The sequence below is a fragment of the Furipterus horrens genome, unplaced genomic scaffold (assembly GCF_987537825.1).
Source record: "Furipterus horrens unplaced genomic scaffold, mFurHor1.1.pri manual_scaffold_3, whole genome shotgun sequence".
Lineage (NCBI taxonomy): Eukaryota > Metazoa > Chordata > Mammalia > Chiroptera > Furipteridae > Furipterus > Furipterus horrens.
In genome coordinates, this window is record NW_028327173.1 from 166,948,359 (window position 1) to 166,967,756 (window position 19,398).

General features: G+C 47.0%; 1 protein-coding gene across 1 annotated transcript in view; it reads left to right on the plus strand.

Annotated features, from left to right (window-relative positions):
• The window catches only part of SNX1 (sorting nexin 1), a 35,376-nt gene extending 25,329 nt beyond the window's left edge, over positions 1-10,047 (plus strand). Inside the window, exons 6-15 of the mRNA XM_090270746.1 lie at positions 413-554; positions 1,300-1,378; positions 1,809-1,884; positions 3,631-3,744; positions 3,947-4,040; positions 5,141-5,346; positions 7,621-7,764; positions 8,355-8,435; positions 8,927-8,998; positions 9,607-10,047. Of these exons, the coding sequence (XP_090126872.1) occupies positions 413-554; positions 1,300-1,378; positions 1,809-1,884; positions 3,631-3,744; positions 3,947-4,040; positions 5,141-5,346; positions 7,621-7,764; positions 8,355-8,435; positions 8,927-8,998; positions 9,607-9,657 (1,059 nt within the window). The 3' untranslated portion in view covers positions 9,658-10,047. The remainder of the gene's footprint in view (positions 1-412; positions 555-1,299; positions 1,379-1,808; positions 1,885-3,630; positions 3,745-3,946; positions 4,041-5,140; positions 5,347-7,620; positions 7,765-8,354; positions 8,436-8,926; positions 8,999-9,606) is intronic.
• The last annotated feature ends 9,351 nt before the right edge of the window (positions 10,048-19,398 follow it).

Sequence of the window (19,398 nt, forward strand, 5' to 3'; positions counted from 1 at the left end):
TAGCTGGGCTGGTTTAATTCTAGTAGCTAATACTCTTAATGAGTCAGTGCAGGATGAATGGGTTATAGGTGACCATAGAGTCCCAGCTTTATACTATATTTCAGCATGTTTCCTTAGAGCAAAGGTTCTTAACCTGGGAATGAAACTGCATGTTTGAATTTAATTAGTTGCCTTTTGTAATCCTATATGTTTTATGCATTTAAAATCATTGTCCTGAGAAGGACTCTGTAGACTCCAGACAGCCAGGGTGTACCATAGCCCCAAAATTTTAAGAATCTCAACCTGGAGACAGTTATTTACCAGGTGGCTAAGACAGGGAAATAAACTCCTTTGATGTCAGCTGGATGACTTTCAAGATACTCCTCCATCCCTTATTTAGAATGAAATTTCCTTCTGTTTTTTCTGTCCCAAGACGAGCTTACCAATGTTCAGAAGTAAACAGTTTGCAGTAAAACGACGATTTAGTGACTTTCTTGGTCTTTATGAGAAGCTTTCAGAGAAGCACTCTCAGAATGGCTTCATTGTCCCCCCTCCACCTGAGAAGAGTCTAATAGGTAAGCCTGTGGTCTTTAATTCTGCTTGGGTTTTTTCCTTTGCATTCTTCTGCAGTATACCTTCTACTTAGTACATGAAACTTTCTTTTCTTTTAAAGGAAAACTTGATCAGGTTTTATTGTAAACATTTCTCTTTCCTTTATTTCTTATTTAATCTTTATTTTATTTTTTTCATAAGACTTTCATATAACAATTAAGAGTCTTGTGGTTAGAAAATAAGTATTTCCAGTGTTGACCTTAAGTCTCATGAGGTCTAGAGAAATAGCAAGTTTCGACATGTTCTCTTTCCTTGGTTATAGTAGAAGGTTCTGGTGTTAGCTTCCATAGGGGTATGTGTGTATTTGTATTGGTATCTACAAGACTTAAATTATTGCTGTTCCTTCCAAATTGAAATGTAAATTGGATGGGGACTGGGGTACAGGGGCAGGGGAGAAGGAACCTTCCCATTATCTTCAGTTGATGTTTGTACCCAGAGCCCCATTATCCCCACCCCCACCCACCTGTGTAGAAAACAGACTCTGCTCGTCCCATAATTTAGAACCCTCAGCACTTCAGGACTAATGGAACAAGTGACTGTCATATGAAGCACCTTCTGTTAAATCCTGCTCATGGCAAAGAAGTGGCCTTTGATTCTGCTTTGTAGTGCTGTTCTCATTGCCTTTCCTCCTGTGGGCTTTGTTTTTTTATAGGTTTATTCTTTTCATGATAATTATTGGTTATTTTTACTTTCTAAATTCCATTCCAGGAATGACAAAAGTAAAAGTTGGGAAGGAAGATTCCTCTTCTGCAGAATTTCTTGAAAAACGGAGGGCTGCTCTAGAAAGGTGAGTGCCATACAGCCATTTTCCTGAATAACATGAGAACCAGTGAGAAGCAGAAACCTGAGACTCAGTTGTGAGACGTTCACTGGAGTCAGTGGAGATGAGCAACTTGGGTTGTGAATTAAAAGATTCACACCTTCATGTTATATCTAACTTACCTTCTGGCTTAGAAGCAGACCATCTCCTTTAATTTCCCTGTCCTGAGTAAGCAGACAATCATGCTCTCCTTCTGGGACAATTAGATATGAATAACTCTGAGGTCTCTTTCTGACCAATTGTTTTTCTTCCCTTTTCAGGAATATGAACATGAACTTAAATGTGCTTATAACAGAGTTATACTTAGGTGTCTTATCTGAGGACATTGTAAAGTAATGAAAGACATTGTAACCCTCTAGCACTGTCCTGGCTAACCCGCTAACTGCCTACCCCATAGGTACCTGCAGAGGATTGTCAATCATCCTACCATGTTACAGGACCCTGATGTCAGGGAGTTCTTGGAAAAAGAAGAGGTTAGTATTGTACAAACTGAATGAATTTCATAATGTGTAGCTGTCCCTAAAATGAAACTAATTCATTCAACAAATATTTGAACATTTAACATGTATATAGGCTAGTACCAGACTGTATTTTAGTTTTTAAACCTGTAAGAGTAACAAGTATTTTTCAGCTTTTGAAAGAAAAGAAGCTCTGCGCATGGTCAGAAGCAACTGGTTGTAGAGGTCACACTGCAACCTAGTTTTCTTACTGGATCAGCACAATGATCTGTGTGGCAAATCCTTGGCATGTCTTTCATAGGTTACTACTTGGCTCAAATTGAATACATTTTTTTGTGCCAGGAGTGGAGGGGCATTGGTTCAAAACCAGTTACCACAAACCACAGAAACACTATATAGCAAAAGTATTGATTAAATGAACAGTCTTTTTTTTATAGGCTGTGTGTAGGCTATTCATGATTGTGAAAAATTGGAGACAGTCCAGTTACTAACAATTGAAGAATTAAGTAAAACATAGCAATACAAAAAATGCTTTATTCCAATCATAAATAGGAGGTATACAGAAATGTTTATATATATTTGCTAGAAGCACACATTTTAAAAATTCTATAAAAAGTGAAACATGAAACAATATGAAAATATAGCTATAGAAACACATTAGTCATTAGGATCAAAAGAAACACTGGAATAAAACAATGTTGTATCTCAGGGAAGAAAACTAAGGAAATAAATGAAAGGGTGGGACTACCATTTTATATTTTCTAGTTTTTATTTTTAAATTTTTCTTTAATTTGCATATAGTATATAGTATTCTACTAAGTATATGGGTATTTCTCTCCCCAGATGGAACTTTTTAATTAAAAATTCTGTCTAATGCTTTAAGTCTTTCCATTCTTCCTCTGGGATTCTTAAATCCATTCTTCTGTTTCATCCACTTATCCCCACTTTGTACCCCTAGAACAGCGGCACTGTGGACACTTGAGGCTGGGGCATTCTCTGTCGTGAAGGGCTATCCTGTGCATCCCTGGCTCTGTCTTCTAGAAGCCAGTAGTAATAGCAACCCCTTCCCAGTTTCGACAGCGAAAGTAATCTCCAGACATAGCCAAGTATCCCTGGAGCACAAAATGGCACCAGACTGAAAACTACTGCCCTAAGAGTCCTAAGCACTAAATATGGATTTCAGCGAGGTGTGCTATATAGAGAGATGATTCAGCATCCCCTCCATGCTTCGGAAAGTAATGAAAGACTGAACCGGTCATCGTTTCTAAATATTTGGCGTGTTTGGCTTAATTAGATAATTAGTAAAAGTAGCCACAATCTGAATAAATAATGTTTCTGTCCTTGGATATTTAATCATGGAGGAAATTCCACATGGAATCACAGCACAACCTCAAAGTCTTTCAGGACCCTAAGTCCAAGGGAACTTTTGACTTTTAACAAAAGCATACTTGTTATTTAAGCGCTTCACGCCTGGGTGAGCAGACAATCTCCACATGAGGTCACCTGGCCACATAGCATTCACACCACTTTCTGTACACAATATCTAAAGCAGAAAACTTTGCTAAATCTGTTTAGTATGGTCCTTTGGTTTTTCTTTCTATACATGCTGGTGATGGATTTGTCTGCCTTTGAAAACAAAAATCTGCAGTTGAAGTAATTTGTTAGGCAAGTTTTGGGCATGACACCTGATGGATCCTAACTCTTCTGAACCTAAAATAGGGCAGCAGATAACTTGCCGTCCCTGCCCTCTTGGTCTTATAGCTGCCACGTGCTGTGGGTACCCAGACATTGAGTGGTGCTGGTCTCCTCAAGATGTTCAACAAAGCCACAGATGCAGTCAGCAAAATGACCATCAAGATGAATGAGTCAGACATTGTGAGTAGCTCGGTGCATCTCAGCTCCCTACTCCCTCAGGCCTGTGGGTCGGAATCCCCGAGGAGTCCTGAAATTTCTGAAAGTAGAAACTCTTTTTAAGGAAATTGAGCCCCCTTTTTTTAAAAAAAATTTGCTGAGGAAAGGCTATGCTCTGTACCTGTGTGATTAGCCTCCATTAAAGCTCTGGGCTTGTGTGTTTCAGTGGTTTGAGGAGAAGCTCCAGGAGGTAGAGTGTGAGGAGCAGCGCTTACGGAAACTGCATGCTGTTGTAGAAACTCTAGTCAACCATAGGAAAGGTAACAACCTCTGAAATGCTCTTGGAGCTTGGGGAAAGGGATGTCTCCAGTGAAGTGGAGATGGGAGGGCATGCTGTTCCCAAGCCTCTCAGCCACGCAAATTGAAACTCTTACCCACCTAGTCCTTGATGTTCCGGTGGAAAAGATTTGCCCGGCACTCCTGGCAGGAAGCAGGACTCGCCACTGTTGGGCATTGTACTTTCTACCTGGGAGGCATTGTACTTTCTACCTTGGAGGGGTGCAGGGATGCTGTCCCAGATACAGCTAGACCTAGGACATGGGCTTCTGTTGGTATGGTTTGAATTGGTGGCTTATATCCACAAAACGATGTCACACACTTTAGCTCCATGGTCAAATGAGCAATTTGTAAATGTAGGGAAACCAAGTATGTGTCCTAACCCTTCCTTGCTTTTCTTTAGTGAGGTTTGCTTAAGAGCCTATGAATTTTGCCAAGTTTGAATGCTTTTCCTCTCTGTCTTCAGCATGCTGATCGTCAGAAATCTAAACAGGGGTGGGGTGGGGGAACAGCATTAGAATGAGACCAGTGTAAGGGTTGGCAAAATATGGCCCAGTCCATAGGCCATATCTGGCCCAGGACCTATTGCTATGAGCTAGAAATGGCTTTTACCTTTTTTAAGGGAAGAATAAAAGAGAGAAAGCGTGTAAGAGCATGCATATGTGGCCTGCAAAACGTAAAGTATCTGGCCCCTCACATAAAAAGCTGGTCCTGCTCTAGAACTTGCAGGATTGATCGTGGTGTGCGCATCATTCAGTCTCGTGCAGACAGGCTTCTTACTTACCATGAGCTTTAACATGATTTTCAGAATGGTTCTTTTGGCCTGTTTGTATTAACTGGTCTCTGGCTCTTCAGGAATACTGGAGCTGCTTTTTCCAGGTAGGCCTAACTGGTGACACTCATGACAGCAGGTGCCTCTCCCTGCTCATGTGTCCAAGCTGCACTCCCCTGACTTTCCGAATGCAGTGGGCTGTGGTGTAAGTGACTGGGTTGCAAAGCCCACAGTTGCCCGATATGCAGCGGCCGGCTGACTTGTCAATTTTCCTTGTGAGATGAGAGGCCTCTGCTGTCTTCCTCCTTCCAGAGCTAGCGCTGAACACAGCCCAGTTTGCAAAGAGTCTGGCCATGCTCGGGAGCTCAGAGGACAACACGGCATTGTCACGAGCACTCTCCCAGCTGGCGGAGGTGGAAGAAAAAATTGAGCAGCTCCACCAGGAACAGGCCAACAATGACTTCTTCCTCCTTGCCGAGCTCCTGAGTGACTACATTCGCCTCCTGGCCATAGTCCGAGTAAGCTTCTGTTTCCTTTGCTCTTCCTCCTCCCCTTGACTTAATTTGTCTCACCTTTGCTCTTCCCCTTCCCAAGAAAGTTTCATTTTTTATACCTCAAAATAGGTGGAACTTTTTCTACTCTCAAGAGAGAAGGTATCTTATGAACCAAGAAATTCATTTAACTGTTTGCTAGTTATCACTAAGTCATTTTGAGGCCCGCAGCCAGTCTTTCAGATGCAGTGGGAGCAAAGACCACTCTTGAATTTCCAAGTAGGCTCTCTCCTCACCGTTGAAGCTGGACAGCATCCTCGGTGGTCCTTTCTTCCAGCAAGGCTTATTCCAGACCTGCTGTCCCAGCCCCCTGGAGCAGTGAGTGCCTCAGCCCTCTGGGCTTCGCCCCCCCTAACAGTAAGCGGCAGCTTTGCCCTGGTAAGAGCCCTGGCTGGCTTCCCCTTGTCCTCCAGTGTGAGCAGCCAGGTAACCACACAGAGCCGGTGTGGCACTGCACAGAGGGCTGCGGCCAGGGGGCTCAGGGAGCTTGTCGCCAGAGCCCTTGGTGTGCTGTGCTGACCACGCTGGTGACGACACTGCAGTCCGCCCTCAGGTCAAGCACGTCGCCTTTTCTTCTGGTGACCAGGAGAGTCCAGTTTCCTATGGCCTTTCTGAGCGGCCCAGGAAGCTTCCCTGAGCAGTGGTATTAGCTCTAAGACAGAAAAGAGCCAGGGGGGGGCCTGGCACCTGCCCCTGTAAGGGCCCAGGTCTGCCCCCGTTCTGACTTGGCACCAGGAGGTGTGAGCCTCTGAGCTGGAACAGAGCTGCCTCTGCTCCACGTCCTGGACATGCCCCCGACCAGGGGCCATGTTGTCAGAAGCCGCGCTGCCCCGGGGCTCTCACTGCCTCTGTGGTCCAGGTGTTCAATTGAGCCTGTGGGTTGCTCATTGTCCTCTCCCTTTGCTGTTTGGCTTGCTAACCCCAGAGTGATAAGAAGCTGGGAAAATAACCTGCTTTGGAATTCTCGGAACTGGTCAGACTACTTAGACTGGCGAGCCATCCCAGGGAAGAGCGCTCTCTGGGGAGCCTTGCAGAGAGGAGCATTGTTGGGATCCCTAGAGAGCATGGCACTTGGATGTGATGCCCAGGCAGGGTGAGCCCGTAGGGACAGGGGCGAGGGAGGCCTGGCCTAGAGCCGCAGGTGCTGGGGCAGCAGCCTTGGAGCGCCGAGCTGCCCTCAGGGCTTTTGTCTGAGACTTGTCACCTGCCCTCCTTAGGCCTGAGTCTTACTGGGATATGAGCTCACACTTTACCTAATCCTTTGACTTTGAGCTATTAAGAAATTTCAAGTGAGCCCCGGTGACACTGCTGGGGAAAGTGAATTTGGTGGCTTGGCAAAGCCCTGTACAAGGAGGCTTAGAAAACATCCAGGAAACTTTTGCAGGGAAGGGGAGCAAATGGAACGGGGCCTCAGGCACAGATCTTTCCCCCAAGCTGTCTCTTGAAGCCTGCAAAGCCAGGGGTGCTGTGGGGTGGTTTGGTTGGGCCAATGATGTCCTCTGGAAATAGTGATTTTGGTCATAGGACTGGACTCAGGGAAAACCAGCAAGTGGATGTTAGGGAGCTTCTTGAGTGATAGCCTAGAGCAGTGGGGTGTGTGGCTGGGATGAAAGCCGTGTGTCCCCGTGGTAGCTTCGACTGTTGAAGGTCTGTTAAGCTCACCCTGTGTACTCTAGGGGTCCGTTTAAAGGCTGCTTTCTCATGATGGCCTTCCCTGGTATATCTCTCAGGCTAAGCTAGGTCCCCAGTTTTCTTACAGTGCCCTGCTCGTTTTCTCTGTACTCTGCATACTTGCAGTTACTCATTGGTAATTTATTAATGTAATATCGGTCTTTTCTGTTAGATTATAAGCTCCATGAAAGCAGAGCCATGTGTGTTTCATTCCCACTGTATTCTCAGTTCCTGGCACATGGCAGGCACTCAGGAAATATGTAGATTCCTGGACTGACTGCTGGTCTGAGGGAGGCCGTTCAGAAGCCATAGTACTGGGCACTGGCATCAGGCCACTGCTCCCAGCCGTCCAGCCTTGGGAGTGGCACGAAGCAGCATGGCGCTGGCCTGCTGGAGGCTTGGAGACGCGTCTTGCCCAAGCTTGTGCTTTTTGATGTTAAACTTGAGCCGGGCACTCGGCTGCAAAACCTGTCCTTGCTCGGTCCTTCCCTAGCCCAGCTGCCGGGAGGGCCCCCAGGCAGAGCTCCTGCAGGGCTGCTTGTGTTCTTCCCCAACACCTCACCCCCACAGGCTGCCTTCGACCAGCGCATGAAGACATGGCAGCGCTGGCAGGATGCTCAAGCCACACTGCAGAAGAAGCGGGAGGCTGAGGCCCGGCTGCTGTGGGCCAACAAGCCTGACAAGCTGCAGCAGGCCAAGGACGAGATTGTGGAGGTGAGGCCCCAGGCAGCTGTGCAGGGGTGCTGGTGGCTCCTGAATGAGCCTCGGTCCCCTCCCACCCAGAAGCTTAGAACTCCACAGCAGGCGAGAGGGAGAATGGAGTCTAAAGGACTGGCTGCCAGGGAGCCTCTGAGAATAAGTCCGGGAGTCCAGGCCTGCCTGAGGCCCGGCCCTCTTCCTCTCCACATTTCACCCAGACTTGCCAAATCAGAATCTCGGCTGGGAGGGTCCTGGCTGGGTCCTTGAAAAGCTCTAGGGTAATTCAGATAAGCCCCCCTGGTAAGAATTAAATCCAGTTCTTGGACTCCCAGCCTTGTGGGTGAGAACCGAAGCCAGAAGCTCTGGACTCTCCCGAGCTTTCCCAGACCCAGAACTGGCCCGAGGCGCCAGGCACCCCTTGTAGCCAGTCCCAGGGTGCCTCCTTCTGGGGCGTGCTGAGTCCCCACAGGGCGTCTGATCTTACCCAGGGGACAGACAGGCATAATGACCAACTGTGGTCTCGTACAGAATTGCTGTCCAAGGGCAAAAACTAATAATAATAATACTGTAACAGTAAGTGATCCTTTTTCCTTCTGTCTTCCCAGTGGGAGGCTCGGGTGACTCAGTACGAAAGGGACTTTGAAAGGATCTCAGCTGTGGTCCGAAAAGAAGTGATACGGTTCGAGGTGAGGTGGATCTGCTTCTCACAAGGGTGCAGGCCTGCTTTGGCGGTGGTGGTGGTTTGTCCCAGTCTGTGGAGTAGAGAGAGAGATGGAGCTGCCAGGGACTTGGTAGTTGTTGTGAAGAGGTGTGGCCGTGTGTGTGTGTGTGTGTGTGTGTGTGTCTGTATCTTTGTGTCCATGTGTGTGTGTGTTCCTAAGGCTAAGTGGTGTCCTCCACTTACTGCTAAACTAGAACAGGTAGACGCCAAATGGAGCTTGCAGCTGTTGCATACCCTTCAGTCCCCGTCCTGTCTCCTCCCTGTCCCCACACCCCGCCATGCAAGAAGCCTCGAAAGACCTTGGCAGAGGCTGTTTGGCTGGAAATTTTAGCTATTTCAGCTGGTGGCTCTACTTCCTGTGGCTGCGTTTGGCCTTGGCCAGCGATCACCACCATCCTCTCAAGAGGGGAAGAAGCACCTGGCTGGGTGGTCAGTGTAGAATCCTGTCTCCTATAGAAAGAGAAATCCAAGGACTTCAAAACCCACGTGATCAAGTACCTTGAGACACTCCTGTACTCACAGCAGCAGGTATGTAAGCTATGTGTGACTTCCTCCTCTACAGCACACCCCAGGGGCCAGCTGCCTGCTGGTGGCTCTGTGACAGGATAGGCTGGCCCTGCGTGGGGGCGTGGGGTGGGGGTAATTAAAAGTAGTCCCTGTTACTCTAACATGGAGCACCCAGTAGGGTCTTTTGCTAAATAAGCAGGATTGCCCTAATCCTAAAGCGAGTTTTTTAAGGACAAACCCCAACTCCCCCCTCCCTTTAACCCCTTGATACCACTTTCCCCTCAAGCCTGAGGCCCAGTCAGAATGTGGAACAGTGGCCCCCGCTGTGAGGTGCCAGCCACGCTGGGCAGAGCTGTGGCCCCCACAGGGCTCCCTCCTCTGGGACAGAACCAGAACTGTCTTCAGAGATTATTCTAAGTCCAGAGAGACACGAAGGCATGTGGCTGGCTGGCCAGTCTGTCCCAAGGTCCACTCTTAGCCTGGCCATTTCCTCAGCGCGGCCTCCCCTCAGGCCTCCCTTGGGGTGTCTGAGGCGCTCGGCGGGGTGCCATGGCCCCTGCTTGCTCCCCTCCCAGGCTCAGGCTCTGCCTCTAGGTGGGCTCTTGCTGACTGTCCCCACTTCTTTGCAGCTGGCAAAGTACTGGGAAGCCTTCCTTCCTGAGGCAAAGGCCATCTCCTAATGGACCAAGGACACCGGAGCCCGCCTGCCTGACGCTGCCTTTTTGTACACTGTCCTTCTCCACCTCTGCCGGACCCCGGTGCTGCATCCTGCCTTCCCTGGACTTCGTCCCTGCCTCCCTGCCCCCACAACCAAGCTGTCCCCAGTCATTCTAACCATTACTTCACTTAGCTTCCACATATATTTTCTTACCTGAGAGAATAGTTTCTTGCTTTAAGCAAAAGACCTATAATAGGTGGTGGAATTATGGGATAGGGGTGGAGTATTGATATAAATATATAAATACAAATGTATATTTTTCAGGATGTGGTTAGGAACTGGGAATAACGTTTTCTGTTACTCCTGATGGTGCCATGAAAAGATTATGTAATAAAATATTTTAAAATCTGGTCACATGACTCAGAATGGTGGTGCTTTTTCCTTCAGGCTGCGGTGCAGTTGGGAAGGTGGGGATACTCACCCCTAAGCAGGACCGCGCAGGCAGAGCAGGCTCCTCTCCGTGGGCGCCCATGGCCGTCGGCTGCTGCCTCCCTGTGGCGCCAGAGCTCCTTTCCCTCCGTCTGCGCAGCTACATGTTCTGCGGGTCTCTTCCTCGGTTTCATTCTTATTCCTGCTTTTTTAGAGAAGGAGTTTTAAAGATGGCTCTTATGATGAGAGGGACAAAACCGATTCTCCTGCCAAGGAGGCAGACTTTCTCTTTTATACCTATACCCTGTTTCCCTAGGCTGCCTGGGGTTCTGAGCCCTTCCTTCTGATAGCAAAGTCTTAGGTTGTGAACTTCTTTCTGCCACCCATCAAAACTCGTCCTGAAAAGTGTCAAGGACTGATAAGGAGTTAACACTCTATCCCCATAGACAAGGGCCAGGCGCTCTGCTTTTAGATAAGGTCATCCAAGAGTTTCTAAACTTTCTGAGGTGCCCAAGAGGGAGCATGCCATCATGAGGCCCCAGTGTCACCAGCATGAGCTGAGGCGTTCCCCTCCGCTGTGCCCACAGCCACTGAAGCTCGCTGGTCACAGGGATGCTGGCCGCTGTGTGGGGCAGGGCAGACAGACTGTCCTCCTCAGGGAACCTCCCATCCCTAGTCCTCCCACCAACAAAGATGCCTCTGCCTTAGGCACTCCACACCTGCTCTGTCCGGCATTTTTTGTGGGTGGTTAAGGTTTGCAGAGGGGCAGCCTGGGGCAAGAGAGTATAATAAACAGCTCTGGTTTCCAGTACACAGCTTGGGGGGGCGGTGCAAGTGCTGGCAGGTGTTATTTTCAGCTGGTTGATTTCTTTTTAAGTCACTCGATCTCCTTCTACCCCCCAATAGTCTTATTATCACCTTTAATTTTGTCCTTCCAGTCTTATATGCTTGCTTTAGCATATTTGTAATAATATGCACATGAAATATTTTATATCCTGCATTTATCATTTAACACTATTATAAGCATTTTTTCTATATTGTTATGTATCTTCACAACCTTTATTTGTAAGGCTATGTCATTGTAAGGCTTCCTCAGAGTGATTGTACCATAATTCTGATTCATCCCTTGTTGGATTCTTGGTTTGTCTGGTAACTTTACATTCTGACAACAATTTCAAACTTAGTAATAGGACTATCCCCCCAAATTCCAATATATTCTCTTTTTAAAAAGGAAATATTTATTTTCAGAGAGAGGGGAAGGGAGGGAGAAAAAGGGAGAGGAACATTGACCAGTTGCCTCTTGCACTCACCCAACTGGGGACCTGGCCCACAACCCAGGCACGTGCCCTGACTGGGAATCGAACCAGCGACGTTTTGATTTCTGGGATGTTGCCCAACCCACTGAGCCAAGCCGATCAGGGCTCCAATATATTCTTTACCCAAATTTCCCAATTATTTACATTTTACCAGATAACTCGATAACATAATGATTTGCTGTATCTACTTTTATGTGTATTTCTGAGTCATTTGAGAGTAGGTTGCAGACCTTATATCCCTTTACCCCCCAAATTTCAGTATGCATTTCCTTAAGGACAAAGACATTCTCTCAACTTAAAACCATAAGTATAGTTATCAAGCCAAAAAGTTTAACACTGATATAATAAATGCTGTGTTGCCTAACCCATGGTCCGTATTTAAATTTTGTCATTTGTCCCAGTAATGCCCTTCATGGCAATTCCCTTTTTCTTGGTGCAGGATCATATGTTACATTTAGTTGTAACACATGATTACATGTCTCTCTTAACCTTGAAGAGTTCCTTGATGTTTACCAGGTTTCTCGATTTTAAATGTACTATTTTCCCCTTTGTAATTAACAAATAATTTGGGGGGGGATATTTTTAGATCAGGTAAATAATTTGCCCCTCATCCAGTGTGATTTTCTAATTCTATAATTTCTACATTTATTGGTTGGCATTCTACTTCTAAAGAATAGTATCTTTTCTCCCTATTTATTAATTTGCTTTTTATCAATATGGATGAATGGATTTTTATTTTTCTCAAAGTTGCAAGCCATTTTTAAAATTTATTTTGATTTTTCAATTTATCCCAGATTTCTAGCAGGCTCCTGTGTCTTCTTAACTTGTCCCCTTCATTTCTGAACACTTTCTTACTTTCTGGCTTAACACTTTCTTACTTTCTTATCTATCTTCAGAGAAGGAAAACTCTGACTCCAAAAAACCTCCGCTGCCTTGCGGCATACCTCTTCAGGGGAAAGGCTAAGGGAGTAAACCCCGACAGAAAATCCGGAGCCGGAGTCCCTAAGGCGGTTTGACGTTGTAGTCAACACCGGCAACTCCTGCGGCGCACCTGAAGCCAAGCTGTATCGACTCCGTCTTTCCCTTGGACCCTTCAGCTGCGAAGAGAGGGGGGGTCTGCTGCATGGGCAACAGCAGACCCTCCATATCACCCTGCCCAGGCTCTGTAGCTTCAGCGTCATCGCAAGATGTCGATTCAACACGGGAGGAGACAGATACCATGTCACTCCCGAGTCGGACTGCACAGCCATTCTCGGCGGTGCAGATGGACTCTTAAGAAGCTACACCATCGTCTCTCGAGACGGACGGCTGCCGACGACGACGACGACGACTTTCTTATCTTGTATCTTACCTGCCCCAGCCCTGGAATCTCCAGGGAGTTTTGAGTCCTTTTAATGGAGAATTATACTTAAAAACCAAGATCTGAGTACTGAGTATGCTCATTGCTACTGGAGTGTCATTGCTTCTAGGCCTGGCCAAAAGAGCAAGGAAATAATAGAAATTTATACAGAAATATCAAGAGAGAGAGAGATGACATTAAAAATTAGATATTAAAAATTATTAAGTATTAAAAATTATGAATTCACACTATTTCCAATCTAGCCCCATAAGGTTTATGCTTGTCTCACTTTTCTGCATTTGTAACTCTCTTCTCCAAAGAAACTTAATATTAAAACTTCTTGCTTTGTTATGTTTTATGTTCTATCAATTGATCATCTTGATGTAAGTCTGCTTTTATTATTTCCTTGGGATGGACTGTCCTCTGGTTTCAGAACTTCCTCCTCAGTCTCCTGCATTCGTGAGGCTCACAGGGCCAGGCATCTTTAGGGCCCGTGCATTTCTGTGCAGATCTTGTAGACATGAAAATCAAGAAGGCCAACAGGGGTAAAGAGTACTGCGTCAGCCCTGGCTGGTGTGGCTCTGGATCGAGCACCAGCCCGTAAACCAAAAGGTCCCGGTTTGATTCCCAGTCAGAGCACATGCCTGGGTTGCAGGCCAAGTCCGCAGTTGGGGGCATGTGAAGCAACCACATGTTGATGTTTCTTTCTCTCTCTTTTTCCCTCCCTCCCTCTCTCTGTAAAAATAAATAAAATCTTTTAAAAAATTTTACAAAGTACTGAGCCAGAAGCCTGTACAGGGAATAGTGGTACAAGAGCAGGAGCATTCCACTTGGGGACTCAGGAAGAAGAAATTGTGGAGAAGATGCTTGAACTGTGTCTTAAAAGATGAAGAGGTGTTTGCTCTTTCTACTGGGACCATTCCACCTTCCTGTGTCCTGGCAGCGAGAGATGGGCACCTCTAGGGAAATGCAAGTGGCTCAGAGTGGCCAGAGTCAGGATGGTGGGTGACCCACAGAGAGTGATGAGCAGAAGCCAGGTGACAGTGCCTGGTGTGACTTTTGAGGCACTTGTGAACATTACCCTGGAAGTGCGAGGAGCTACCAATGTGACTTAAGCAGGAAATAACACTGTCACATCTGTGATTTAGATACATCAGAAGGTTTGAGACTGGAGGCAAGGAGAGCAGCCAGGCTCATCCCAGCCACCTGGAGAGGCCAGTGGTAATGGGGGTGGAGCTCAGGGGAGAGGTTCTGAAGGTGGAGCTGGAGCCACTGGGGCCTGGTCACCAGGAGAGCAGAGAGCAGGAATTAGCATGACCTGCAGATTTCTAGCATGAATTTCAGGATACACAGTGAAGGCCTTCAGGATGCAGGTAACACAGGAGGCCAAATAAGTGTGGAACCGATGGGAGGACAAGCACTGGGGACAGCAAGAGCTGACCTTGTGGTATAAGCGGCTCCTCTGAATGGGAAGGGAACAGAGTGAAAGAAGGCTTTGTTTGATTTAAAGGCAGGTCAGACTTAACACGTTAATAAAATTCAGAGGAGAAAAAGGGACTAGCCATCACAGCCATGTCTGGGAGCGAATGCAGAGTAGGGAGTAGGAAAGAAAGATGGAGGGCAGGCACAGAGAGCAAAGGTCTCCGCAGAGAAGGATTCTTGTGTACCTGTTTCCAGTCAAGCGGTTAGTGAAGACATGTGGAGATGAGTCTACACTTCCTCTGCTTCCCCTTGGATTATTTCCCCCACACATCTCTGGGCTCTTGAGTCCTGAAGATGACAGCTGGGAGCTGGAGGGACCCCAACATTCAGTACTAGTATTAACAAGAGACAGATGAACGAGAGAAGTGGAAACGATAGGAAGGGTCACTTAGACATAGATACTTGTAACTTTGAACTCTCCATGTTTTCATTCTGAATATATCTGTAGCTGGGATCCCTAAAGGGAAATAAAGAATGCTTTTGCAGCTCAAGTTTTAAAAGGGAGAAAGAGAAGATACAGAAATCTACCAAAGACGGGGCCAGGAACCAGCAGAGAGAGCGCGGGGATGGAAGGGTGTTCGTCAAGTGGTTAAGGCCCAAATGGATTGAAGACCATGGATTTTGAAGGACACCAGGCCCCAAAGGCATGGGATTTTCCTCACCAGTCCTTGGCCACCTGGGGTAACAGGAAGGCAGGGTAAGGTAATGATGATCCCTCTCGGAGCAAAGGACACACCTTTGCTGCAGCAGGCAGATGCCTGAGCCGAACTCTTCTGAGACAGTGGCTGATACTCTGCTCCACATTTAGGTAGCATCGGGCCTGAGCTGAGACTCAGAAATAGATGAGGCAGACTGGATCATACAGAACACCTACTACATTAGTCCACTCTGCCAAACCTATGAAACATGGCAGCTCCACCTAATACAAAGAAACAAACACAGGGAGGCTGACAAAATGAGAAGACAAAGAAACATGTTCCAAATGAAAGAACAGAACAAAATTCCAGGAAAAAAACAAACAAACTAAACTAAATAGAAACAAGCAATCTACTAAATGCCGACTTCAAAACACTGGTTATTAGGCTGTTCACTAAATTAAGCGAGAACCTCAATAGTACAAAAAATAAATGAACAGGAAGAACAGAAAAAAATGGAAACTTGTTTCTTACAGAGCAAATTTTACCTCAACTGGCATAAGCATATATTTAAACTCTGTACTTGATGTTACTTATTGTTTTAAATACTCTTTTTAGCCCTCATGCAAATAAAAATGGTTGTTTTCATTCTGACCAAAAAAAAAAAAAAAAAAAAAAATAGATGAGACAGTCAGTCTGCAATATTGTGGATGGGAGTGTGAGTAGATAGAGGTGGAGGGCATTGACCAATGTGTAGAAGATTGACTAAGGATTCCCAGAGACACTTCTAGAAACCAAGTTCATGAAGATAACTATGCAAAGATGCCCATCATAGCATTGTTTACAGTTTGTAAAAAATTAGATCAGCAGAAAGGGATTAAATGAATTATGGTACAAAATACAATTGGATATTATACAATCATTGGAAATTATTTATAGCTATGTTCATTGACAAGGAAAACATTTTTTGACTGAAAAAGTAGGTTATAGGATTACTTGATGGTATGGTCCACATTAATATAAAATCATATATTGGGAAGGATGTTGATTGAGTTGTTAACTATGGTTGCCTTTAATGATGGAATTTTGCATGATTTAACCTTTCTATACCATTTTATGTTGTTTGGAATTTCTATGTATTATTTTATAATCATAAAGATTAAATAAAGATATTTTTATTGTGGGAAAACAATCCAATGCATCCTTTGAGGCTACGTTATATGTACATTCTCCAGGAAGCTTTCCTTGATTCACTTTCCATCGCACCCCAGAATGGAGCAGGAACACTACTGCCTTTCTGGTTCTTGGCAAGGCGCTGTCTTTGTCACCCTGTCAGACCTTTGGTCTTTCCCGCCCTTTGTGTAATGTGATCTCCCAGATGCAGCCTCCTGGGCTCTGAACTACTTAAGATCCTGGACTGCTTTGTTGATCTTACTCATCTGGGTGCCCTCCCTCCACCCCCAAAGGCAGCCTGAGGGGCACTGGCTACCTTAGACTCTGGTGATTATTGTTTTATGAGCCTAAGGGCCCAGCTCTGGGGGTTTATTGATTCAGAAATCAGGTCTGATTTGGGGTTCATTGGGCCTCGGTGTGGTTGGCAGGGTTCGTGCTCAGGTGCCGCAGCAGCTGGGGCCTGTGGGCTGGGAGGTGAGACAACCCTGGGGGCATGCCCCTTGGGGTGATGGCCAGACCTTTGGGGCAGAAAGCCCCTCCTCCTCCCCAAGGCTGCTCAGAGGAAGCCAATGTCTCACATCCATAGGATATACTTTGTCTGGGTTCAGAAAAACCCACAGAAAAACCCTGTTCAATCTAAGGTAGGAACTTTCTCTAAAGGGATGTGAAGATTATTTTTAAATGACTGCTCTCAGCTTCCTCTTCGCTCTTGAGTGACAGCAGTGGTGACCAAGGGGCCCAACCGGCAGTTCGTTCCATGGTAACAGTGGCAGCCTCACTAGAAAATGATAGGGCACCTGGCAGCCAGGAACATGTGCAGGGTGGAATCCAGACTGTCCCTGACATTCTCTTCCCACCCTGGGCCTAGCAGTGAAAGCTGCCATGTATCAAATACCTACTCTGTGCCAGTGTGTTCTGCTAGGTGGGCACCATTATCTCCATTCAAAGGCTTAGGGTTAAAGTCATTGAGAAGCTTGCCCAAGAGCTGACTTGAACCCAATCTGCCTGACTCAGCTCATCTGCCATATCATTTCCCATAGGATCCACAGGGATGGACAAGAGGAACCTAGACATTAACCCACTAAATTTTTTCTTTTAAATTGATTTGAGAGAGGGAGAAAGAGAAGCATTGTTCGCTGTTCTACTCATTTATGCATTTATTGGTTGATTTTTGCATGTATCCCGACGAGGGATCAAACCAGCAACCTTGGTGTATCACAATGATGCTCTAACCAACTGAACTACCAGTCAGGGCACTAAATTGTTTTCTTAAGGACCTTAATAAATCTATACAATATGCCTGATAAGTTACTCACCTGACCTTGCAGGCATTTGAGCTTCTCTGAGCCCTGTGAGATGCTCTGCCAGACATGCAGCATGTGGCCCAGTCTAGTAGCAGGAGCAGAAGCTGGAAGACAAAGCGGCAGCGTGAGTGAGCAGCTGCGGACCATTAATGGCAGAGGCTAAAAACTCCACTTGAGGAGAAATCACAGACTCACCCAGGGCCAGAGTGGAAGATAGGGCACTTCCCTTCCAGACTTTGAGGCCTGGGGCTATGGCTCCTCCTGGCCTTTGGCCTGGCTTTCCTGGTGTCCTTAGGTCTTGGTCCCACAGCTCTCTCCATGATACACCCCCATGACTGGAGGGTGCCTGCGCACTTCTTCATTCCTTGAACCTGAGTGTTGGGCACACCCGAGGACCTGATTGGTTGGTCCACTGACATATCACTCCAAGGGGCTTGGGGTTGTAGCACCAGAACTCCTCCCCGCGCACCGCCCCCACCCCCCAATCTGTGCTGCCTTGGATGCCAGTGGCTGGGGTCACTGCCAGCTCCCCCTGCTCCAGCCCTGGCTCATGTGGTCCGAAGCAGCTGAGCTGCCTCTGTTGTCCGGGCAGGTGCAGGTTCTGCTGCCAAAACATTTTAAATGATTGAGCTTAATCTACGTTACAGATGGGGAAACTGAGGTATGAGAAGTGGGCTCCTGAGAGGCTGAGTTAGGAGGGTGCCTCTGACAAACACATCCTGCCTGAGCCCAACCCTGAGAGCAAAGTGTTGGCTCAGGGTAGGTTGGTGACCTTCTTCTCAGGGGACAGGCAGGCTCCAGCCCCAGGCCTCAAAGTCTAGAAGGGAAGTGCCCTATCTTCTGCTCTGGCCCCGGGTAAGTCTGTGATTTCTTGGCAAGTGGAGTTTTTAAACTAACCTTGCAATCATAGGATACTGAAAGAGGAATAGTAGTTTGTTTTTATTGTTTCAAGTCTGAATCAGTAACATTATATAGAATGAATCATGTAATTGCCAATAGCCCATGGTTTTGGCCTACAAAACAGCAAATTCATATAATTCAGTCAAATAATAATAACTAACATTCATTTACTCTGTGCTAGGCCATATGTGAAACACTTTGGAAGCATGACATGAGTTAATCCACACAATTCTCCCCTTGTGCATATAAGGACCCTGAGGCACAGGGAGTTGTCCAAGATTGTCCAGGTGACCAGAGCCAGTCTGGGTGGAGCAGTCCAGGCCCAGCCTTGCTCAAGCTCCCCTGGGGGCTGGGTCCCCTCTGGGCCAGTCCACCTCTGGCCACCTGCCTGGAGAAAAGAATCCAGCCTCTGTGCCCAGCAGCGCCTGCCAGCCCAAGGCCCAGGAGCTGTTTGTTTTCTTAACACGGTTAATCAAACCTCCTGAGCAGCACGGCAGCCCAGCGGAAGGGGTACCCATGAAAGTGGCTTTGTGTGATGGTGGCAGGAGGGCGAGGGCCCAAGCTGGGGCCTGGACCAGAGGTCCAGCCCCCTCCCACTGGGGGCTTGTCAGGGGAGACACCACCCCCAGCCCTTCCTGCTCTCTGCCCGGGGCTTGGTTGTCATCCCAGGCTCCAGGTCTGCCCAGTGGGGTGAGAGTGGCCCAGCTCCCTGACAGGACTGCTGTGGGAGTCAAGAGGCTGGTGTGTACCGTGTGGTCCCCAACCAGGAGAGTCAGCATCACCAGGCCACTCGGAGGCTCCATGCCAGGCCTACGTGTTCAGAAAACAGGTCAGGGCCCTCTGAGATCTCACAGGCCACATGTTGATAATAATACTTGCCCATGTCGGAGAACCACTGCTCTGGAAACACCAAGCCAAGAGAATGTGACCAACCTGTACTTTTAACCAAATTTCGCCCAGAAATTTGGACTTTAAATCCATATTTTGGAGGGTGATAAAGACAAAGATTTGTCCAGTGGAACAACTCTTTCTAAAACTGGAAGTCACTTTGAAGGGTTCCGCATCCATCACGCAGAGTCTGGAACTCAGCTCAGTGTTCCTATATTGCACTGGCCAATGCTTAACATGCACAGAAAGCAACCTTTTCCTTTGACTAATAACTGCTTTGGGGTTTCCATCATCTTT